The sequence below is a fragment of the Cygnus olor genome, chromosome 7 (genome assembly GCF_009769625.2).
Source record: "Cygnus olor isolate bCygOlo1 chromosome 7, bCygOlo1.pri.v2, whole genome shotgun sequence".
NCBI classification, from domain to species: Eukaryota; Metazoa; Chordata; class Aves; order Anseriformes; family Anatidae; genus Cygnus; species Cygnus olor.
Genome location: NC_049175.1, coordinates 31931593 through 31940826, shown reverse-complemented (window position 1 = coordinate 31940826; position 9234 = coordinate 31931593). Strand labels below are relative to the sequence as shown.

Here is a 9234-nt window from a genome sequence, read left to right as displayed (position 1 = left end):
CACTTACAGGCAAATGATGGCAAGTGCAGAATTCTTCTCAAAGAAAAAAACAAAAACATTCTCCCGCGTACAGAACTGAAACTGCAGAGTAAATGTTTAAAGTAGATTTTACACCCCTGAAAATAGGGGATTATTCTGAAGCAGTTTTGTTTACTGGCTGTAAGAGCTTCCCATTTTATACATAGGTGCCACATTCCTTGTCCACATTCTAAAACAGATTTTCTTCATGTATGATACGTAGCAAAAGGACAACCCTTTTTCAGACTGTTACTGCTCGCACGTAGTTACTGATGAGCTCCAACAATTTCTGAATAGCAAACACCCAATTATTTAACAATATAATTAGTAAAGTTTTAATCGTAAGTATAAAATCTCTATGTAAAACCACATGCTAAAGCCTCTCTGTACAAAGGCCAGGAAAAAAGGTTATTTTTTGTTACAACGAAGTGCTACGGCAGAATTGACTGTTTTTTGTGAACAGTTCTGAAGAAATACAGATTGCTTGGCTCAGAGTATTTCCCTACACAGAATCTAAATTCTTCTCAGAAGATTACAGAGCGGTTAGTTTCAGGCTGCTCAATGAAAGAAAAAAATCCCTTGAGCTACAGCTATGCAACCAAACGAGTAGGAATGTTTTAATTTTCAATAAACCGTGTTCTAGTTTTCACTATTACTTCAAAAGTTCCCACCTCCATGTAGCCTACGCAGAGCACCATCAGACAGTACCCGTGCTACAGCTCCAGCAGTGTAAGAAGCTGGTGCCCCATCTGTGGAAGCAGCCATTTGGACATTTCTGGTCCATTAGGCTTTAACTAATCTTATTTTCTATCACATGGGTCAGGAACTAAAGGCCAGATATCTTCTCAGGTGAGAGCCCCAACAGCTGGTAACTGACTCCAGCTGTGAAGCAGCACTTTTCTATGGCCTCCTAGGAAGCCCCAATTTAAATGTAGTATTCCTGTCCTCTTTTTCCTCCAGCAGAGGCATGGGATGGAGTGAAAGGAGGAACTTATAAGGCAAGAGTCCAAGAGGTGCTTAACTCCGACGCAAGCTTTCAAATACCTCTTCCTCTATATAGTAAGGCTACCATGTCAGATTGTCCCCAGACATCCTTTTTTACACCTAGACACATTCAAGTAGAAAGAAGAGAACTTTTCCATTTATTTGGGATTTCCAGGTCTCAGACAGTCCAGAAGAGCAGTATCTGACCACCCGACATACCTGGAAGCCCAGAGTGAGCACTCAGACCAACAACGTGATCAGTGTATCCCTGCGCAGAGACTAGCACATCCAAAATGCGTTGGCTTTGCAGCTGACCTGCTGCAGCCTGTGTTCCAGACACGAGGAGCGCAGGGCAGAGTAAGAACAGAGCTGTCCAACATCTGGACCCTGCACGACAAACGGCCGCTATAACAACGCCTGGCACAGCCTGGACACACGTGCCCATGCTACACGTATACACACCCACGTTGTCATATGAAATACGAGAGCCTTAGGTACAAAGTTATAGTTGGGGAAAGATAGTGACACCAGGAATGTTCCTAGATACGCCTCCGTATGTTCCAGGTCAAGCCCCGATATTCTGCGTTATTACATGGTAAATATGGCATTCACTTTACACCCTAAATTTGCCCATACAAAAATTGGGTATTCCTATTTGTATGGCAAAGATATTCTTGAACTGGTCCACTACACTGAAGTGCATCAAAATCAGATTTTAAGCATTTGTTCAGCAGCTGCTAAATGAAAAAGAAAGTTTTCTGTAGCTGGCGGAAATCGCTTTTGTTTCAGGGCCTCAGAGTTAAGGGTTGGTTTTTCACTGCCATCAGAAACTTCAGTGAGGGAGGCTAAAGTAGCCAAGATTTCTTTTGTCTTCAGAGAAATATCCTTGAAGAACAGAGAAACAAGCAACCATGAATATAGCATTAGGTATTATGAGGTTCTAACACGTATTAAAAAACAAACAAACAAAAAAAACAATAAGGAACAAAAAGAAAATAATGGGAAGTAAATGGTTAATTTTGAACAAAGACCCCCTTCGTTTCATGGCAAATTAGCAACAGCTCTTCAGCCTACTCTTGGGCAATGCTGAAGAAAGTTGCAGCTGATGGAACACAGCTACTCCATAGGCCTCTCTTGCTGGCTTAACTGAGCTTTTCTGACTAAGCTGTTTGTTGTGAAACACGTAATGATCTATTTGATGGAAGAGGAAGTGAAAAAAGCATCGTCCTTAAAAAAAAATAAATAGATCGGTCTTTTAGAGTTGAGAAGCCATATCTCAGTGGGACTTTTTCCAAAGGTATTGACAGTACTATTGACAAAGTATTGAGCAAAATGCATGCTTTGTAGAAAACAACTGGAAATCAGTTTTCCCAGAATTCTTCAATGCAAATTCTGAAGTTTCTTCAGCAATGTGGTTACCCAAGAGATAATATAAATCAAATAGGTCATCCTTAGAACCATATGAAGAATAAAAATGCTCATTTGTAAAAAGGTAGAGTGTATAAGACATTGACTCTGCAAGACATCGACTCATCTCCAGTGACAATCTTCTTCCCGCTCCCCCCAACCGCGTGAGATTTTAGTTGATAGAAGTAATTTAGGTAGATTTAAAAGTAAAAATAAAAATTAAATTCACCTTAATGACTTGGCTGTCTGATTTATCTGGATCTTCTGCAGATTGAACAATTAGTTGTCCAATTTCTTTGTGAAGTTTTCCCATTGTCATTGCCTCTGTGTAAGAAAAAATGTACAGATTCATGTAAAATGACCATTCTCATGTTATCTAGAAATGCATATGAATAGCAAGCCAAAACAGAGCGTCCTCTCTATGACTGCCATTTGATATCTGTCTGTAAAGGCAGTAACCTGACAGAGCAGCAGCTGTGCTGTCACAGGCCTGTGATCTACCTCTAAAGCAGCCTTAAGCAGATACCAAGGAACAGCAAGAAGACAAGCACATAAAAGCTTTTCTTCTACACAGTCTCCAAGTATTTAATGCAATGTTTTTCTAAAGATTCATGTGATATCTCTGCATCCAGTAACCCTCAGCTGAATGCCTCTCCCACGTAATCGTTGAACATGAACGTTCTGAAATCTCAACAGTGCGTTTGTTGGAAGTGGAAGCGTGTCTTTCCCAATTCCAAGTTTCACCAGTCTTCCCAGGTCTCAGTAAAACAGAAAGACAGAAGCTTCCATATTGCCTTTTCAGAACCAGGATGGAACAAGGACCAAGATTGTTTGACCTACAGCATGGTTCAGCAGTTACTGCCAACTCTGAAATAAACAGCCCCCACATCCGAAACATAGAAAGCAACCAACCTTTTACTAGAGGGGAAATGGTGATCTCACTGTCTGCCAAATTCACATACACATCATAGAGATCTGGCCTGCTGTTCACTTCAGAATCTGTAAATCCAGCAATGTAACCTGGAAAGCAGAATTTTGGCAGGATTATCAGGCAAGACTAAAATCTTCATAAACAAAACCAAAACCAAGATATTGTGAAAAATCGCAGTCCTAAATTCTGTTCAAAGAGTATCTAACTAATTGGATCCAAGAGGTTGCTCTCTTGGTATTATTAGTCATTCAATTAACATCTCCAGCAGAATTCTTTACTTCTGAGGAGCTTAAAAATCAACTTCTAAAATTGCCTTGAACATGATAAACCCCCTAACACTACACGCAATACAAAAAGGTTGGTTTATATATGCAAATAAGCCAAGGGCCTCTTCCTGCATCGCACGGCAAGTACTACACACACCCAACAATGGCACACATGGAGATCAAACTCCTACAGCTGGTAAAGTCTGCCGGTGATTAGGAGCCAGAGACTTCACTGGCAGCAGTCAGAATAAAAATTTGGAACTTCAGAGTTAGGAAAAAAAAATTAAAAAAAAAAAGAAAATCCTAAAAATGAAGTACTAGCTGTGTAAAAGTCTGAACACAAGCAGCTTATCTAAAGTGAGTTGCTTCTGTATAATACCAAGGTTTTCAACCCCTCTGATCAAAACATCAAAAAAGTCCCAAAGCTTCTTTACACTTGCAGTTAGACTGATGAGGATCCACCCAGAAACACCAGATTAACTAGTTATCTTCTAACACTTCTGTTATCTGCTTTTTCTAAAGAAAAAAATGTGGTTTAACTTGGAACGATAGCATTAATAGCAAAAGAACCACTTGTACCACAAAGAGCACTAGTGGAAGACACTGCAACAATGAAAAATGAAATTAAATTTTGATTGTGTTTTGATTTATTAATCATCACTACCTGTGCAGGCTTTTAAGGCTTCCACCTCCTCTTCATTTAGATGTACGTACGAATGAAGAATGGACCAGTCTTGTCGATGCCACACTAAAGCAGGCAAAGTCCTAGGGAAATGCAACTAGTACTTTACACACAACAGACTTTTACCTGAGCTAACTAGAGTTTTACAATATGAAATACTATTTATAAGGAAGAATTAATATGACTAGGTCTCACTCAGCATGTGTACACACAAACTACAGACATTTTTGCTATCAGTGAAAGAATTTATCGCTCATGCTACAGTTAATTTCTCTCAGTTGACGTAGCACAACAGCTAAAGTCCAAAGGACTTAGCAGGATTTCAGTAACAATGCTTAATAGTATATTAATCTTTTTCAACAAAATATGGGCACTTCACTCAATGAGGGTTCAAGATTTGCTGGACTTCTGTGAGTAGGTGAGGAGAGAGGGATTGACAAAGTCATGCTGTACCTGGTAAACTCCTGGATGGCTTCTATTCTAGGATGATATACCACAATTCTCTTCTTTAACATCAGTGCTGTATATAAGATAACCGTTTCCATTCCAAACTGAGATACTATATCTAAAAAAAGAGGGGAAAATTATTTTATAGAGGATAAACATGCTGGTATTTTCTTTTTTTTTTTTTTGAAGCAGCAGCAGCAGCTTACTAATAACAACACAGACTACACTTCACACTATTTACTTGAAGAACACATGAAATTTGATTATAATTTACATAGTACAAAATAAATCAGAATGGAGACTTCTGGTATTAACCTTTAATGGACCCAGCAAGGTAAGCCTTCCGAGCATCGAAGTCTTTGCTGAGGAAAGATCCATTTTCTTCGCTTTGGCAGACCCCCTTTGTAAGGACTGCAATGTAACTCTCCATCATTTTAACTGGACTTCCATGCTTCAAGTAGATTCTGTGTGAAAAGAAAGACTGTTTTTTGTTTTTTTTTGACTGTAACCAATACCAGCAGACATATGAAAAATATAAAGATATCACAAATAGAATCTCTTTGGCAAGCACTCTTATTTTGGACACTTGGTTGAGGTTTTAAATACTAAAATAGGAGTCTTCAGGCGTGCACACAAAAACTTGTCTTTTAGAATGAACAACTAACTTGTATTTTATTGGAGTGTCCTATTTTACAAAGGAACCAACATTTACTGTAACAGAAACATGTTAACACAAAGGTGTAAGCAGGTGTCCAGACTAAGAATTCTTTGCAGACTTAGAAGGTATCTGCTTTACGAAAAACTACTACAGAAACTCCTGTTATTACACACAGACCACATGAATAGTTTTTCACTTATTATTCAAGTACCATTAGGCATCCTTCTGTACTGTTTGCTAAATGATGAAAGAAAAATATGCCCTTAATACTCACTAAAAACAATCAAAAAACATACTTATAGCTGTCTTCTAGACAGCAGAAAGAGAGATCATAGCCTATTTTACAGGTTACCATACTTCAGGAAGCACTCAGCTCTCAACTATCTGCTTTCCATTTTAGCCAGATACAAAGTTATGTCACATTTGAAACTCATTTGCCATTTTTGATTGAGGAATCCATCCTGGACTTGAAAAGAAGCGTTAGCTTATAAATCAACACCAAAGTAATACACAGCTAATCTAAATATTTTTGATATCAGCACCAACCTCTTCCCAAGAGTTTCTACCTTTTAAAGACACAGTATCAAAGAAAATGAGCATGTTTGTGTGTATGGTCAGAAGCCTCTGTTGGTAAAACACACTGGACACGCAGCACTCTTCCAACACTTACGAGCTCACGATAACAAGCTCAAATCAACCACAAATCTAGGGTTTATATAATCTGATTCAGTATGTAGGACTGGATTTCCAACAGATTGTTAGACCAAATGTAAACACAACACAATGACGTTTAATCTTTTGCCTTGGTAAGATCAAAATCTTTACAGAGCACCCAAAGAAGGCTTTTATACAGACCTACAGAGTATCCTAGTGAAGGCTGCATATTTCTCCGGGTTGAAGTCTTTGGCTGTCAGAACAATGGAGAAGTGGGTCACCTGGGCAAGACACACACACAGAAAAACACACAGCTTGTTTACTGACTCCATAAGGACAGCGTTTGTTACATTACCGAACTCACTGCAGTACTCAGACCAGATGCTTCAATACAAAGAAAGTGAGTTGCAGCAGGTCTCAGTTACTAACTGCAGAAGAGGTCTGGCTAATGGATTTCTGATGCGACTCACTTCCACTGAGTCAGATCTCATATATATCATCCTTCGCTTAATGCAGTACATACACGTTGCTTTCCTTTAATGTCATGAGATCAGTTTAAAGAAGAGAAAAGCATTTTTGTTCCCCACAGTGGGTAACAAACTTCTAGAATTTGTTGTCAAAGGAGGCTGTACAGGCAGAGAGCATCAACATGTTCAGAGAGAGACTAGAAAAAAATCAAGGACAACAGGCACACAAACAGAAATACTCTTTAACTTCCTGAATGATCCTGAGTGATCATTGTCTGGGACAGTGTGAGGCTAACAGTCTGCAGACTATGACCAAGCTCACATGTCCTCCTTAAACAGCATCTCCTACTGTGACTGACACAGAACTGGACACATTTTTTTACACTTTAAAGACTCAAAGGAGATATGATCTTGGAGCAAGGAAAGGCAAGCAACATTCTGCTGTGGGTACGCAAAATTACCACGTTGCTCTACTGCTTAACAATGCAATAAAATACAAAAAATGTATGAACAGACAACCTAATGAACATTATAACAGGGAAGGAAAGTACTGAAGGTAAAAGGGTATATGTGGTCTTTCAGTCATCAATGCAGTGGAAAAGAAAGTGCCTATGCAATTCAACTCAACCACTTCCATATGAACAAGATTTGGACCATACGAAAGACCCTTTGTAAAGCTTTTTTGATCGAAAAAGAAAAAAAAAAGTGAACTTGAAATGCAAAATAACTAGACATAATGGTGTGAAATAGGATCTCCATTTTAATACTCATTACCCAATTTGGATTCTATGTATCTCAATGCCTTTCCCGCAAACGTATCTGATACACATCTTGGTGAAAACCAAAACACAGGGAGCTGTTAGGCATCTGGGTAGGAGTTACATCTGTATCCTCAAATCCCTTCCCTTCATCACAGCACAAAACACCATTTATAGCCAAACAAACAAGTGCCAGAGGATGCTCCCCAAAAGTCTTCCTTGGGCTTTGCTGGAAAACAAAAGGGCCAGGTCCTACCTTTTTCAAGACCGGAGACTCTTGAACTTCCACAGTTGTGATGTAGAACCACGACCTTTTGTACTGGCCAAACACAAAGGTATGAAGCAGTTTGTTTTCATCCGTGAGGCAGCTTTTCCGCAGCAACAGATTCCTCAGCTCCGCTGTCACGGACGGATAGCACCAGACCCACAGCGCATCGCCGCTGGTGTCTTTTTCTATGGTGGAAAGATGTTCACTGTGAGAATGCCAAACAGCAGCAAGGGAGTAAATCGAGTGGTTAATCAGACCTGTTTTCCTGGAATCAGATTCAAATTCCACCTTACACCGAGCAGCTCAAACGCTGCATGGCAGCACTTGTGCTGCAGGGTTTTTGGTAAATATTAATAAATACCCGCTCCTCCTGAGGTTAGGAGAGCTGGAAGGCACGACAGACGACATATTTGGGAGGTTTCCTGGCTTTCACCTCAAATCGCCTCCCCCGACCCCTCTCCCCTCGCGGCCCCGGCCCTCACCGATCAGCCCCACGGCCAGCAGCAGCTGCGCCTCCGGCTCGGCCATCTTCCGGCCCCAGCGCCCTTCCGCCCGCCGCCTCCACCCCACGCTCCGCCCCGGCCGGGCCTGAGGGGCTCTGGAGGCTGCGGGGGGATCTTGTCCCGGCACGGCTCGGCGTGGTCCGACATAGCCCGGCACGGCTCGGCCCGTGGGCACTGAGGGCAGCGGGGACCGCCCCGCCGCGCCCCGCCGGCCGCCATTTGCTGCGTGCTCGCCCCTCAGGGGCCTCTGCCCCGGCACCCGCTCGGCTGCTTCCCGGCCTAATTTCCAGCGGCTACTGACAAAAACAGCCCCTGCCGTTGCCGTGTTTCGTTCCTTATATATATTTATTTTATTTTCCGTGTCTTTGTAAGGCACAGGATACAATTTACGTTGAATGTGATGCAAGATGAGGTTGCGTTGCCCACAGACTCACCTTTTGAAGTTACCTTGCACCCAACACCTACTGCTGAGCAAAGCACAAAACGGCCTCACAAATTACTGAGCATTCATAAAGGCTTGCTTCTGCCTAAAGACAGCCTGATTAGGGCAGAGAATATTCACAAAGTGTAACAGCTATCCCTGAATAACTCTGTGTAAGGACATGCTCATCTGAGAACAGAACCATCTTGTTTCATAGTTTGGATTAACAAATAAACCTTAATGCTGTATATGGAGGCCACAGTGCACAAACTTCACTAAAAGTGCAGAGCAGCAACAGATTAGGAAGAATAGTTTGCCGAACTTCTGACATACCTGGGATAACTCCAGGAGTGTCAGAAGCTGCTAAAGAAAATGCGTAGGCCTGACAGAGGCCAGGTCTGTCACGAATCATGCCTGGCTACAGAGAGCACTTAAGGGGGTTAATAATGGCACAAAGTTAAAGTATATGTGTTTAAAAAGGCACAAGAAGTCAGACGGTAAGGCCTTCTCCTGATGTCAAATTGTCTGAGTCAAGCCTTGAGGGCCTTCAGGAACTTCAGAGAGATTGAAAAAAGTGCAGTGGGCTCCTGAATAGCAAATACTACGATTAAATAGAAATAAACGAATGGTAGCCCACTGCTAGCATGCAGGCTCTCTGCAGAACAGGTTGTGAAGCCTTAGGGTAAGCACCAGCTGCAGTGGCACAGGCATTGGTGGCTTTCAGGTGCCAGGAGACTGCCACTCGACCTAGGTGGTGCCTGACACTCGTC

At 41.5% G+C, this 9234-nt stretch overlaps 1 protein-coding gene across 2 annotated transcripts; it reads right to left on the bottom strand.

The window, feature by feature from the left end:
- Window positions 1–1137: 1137 nt before the first annotated feature.
- DENND10 (DENN domain containing 10) lies at window positions 1138–8270 on the bottom strand. 2 transcript variants are annotated; one of them, XM_040563378.1, is made up of 9 exons: window positions 8023–8270; window positions 7529–7725; window positions 6249–6328; window positions 5051–5199; window positions 4742–4853; window positions 4271–4371; window positions 3322–3429; window positions 2639–2733; window positions 1138–1887 (listed from the first exon to the last, which is right to left on the bottom strand). In XM_040563378.1, exons 1-9 carry the CDS (start codon window positions 8066–8068, stop codon window positions 1711–1713), a joined length of 1065 nt encoding a protein of 354 aa, XP_040419312.1. In that variant the 5' UTR covers window positions 8069–8270; the 3' UTR covers window positions 1138–1710. The 2 variants fall into 2 exon arrangements, with proteins under 2 accessions (XP_040419312.1, XP_040419313.1); XM_040563379.1 differs by having other exon boundaries at window positions 1138–1389; window positions 8023–8180.
- Window positions 8271–9234: the final 964 nt, after the last annotated feature.

Coding starts and splice junctions, on each gene's coding strand:
- DENND10 (XM_040563378.1), bottom strand. CDS start 8,068: ATGGCCGAGCCGGAGGCGCAGCTGCTGCTGGCCGTGGGGCTGATCG. Junction 5,200..6,248: donor TTCACTAGGATACTCTGTAG/GTCTGTATAAAA, acceptor CTTTTCACACAG/AATCTACTTGAAGCATGGAA. Junction 3,430..4,270: donor AGCCTTAAAAGCCTGCACAG/GTAGTGATGATT, acceptor TCTGCTTTCCAG/GTTACATTGCTGGATTTACA.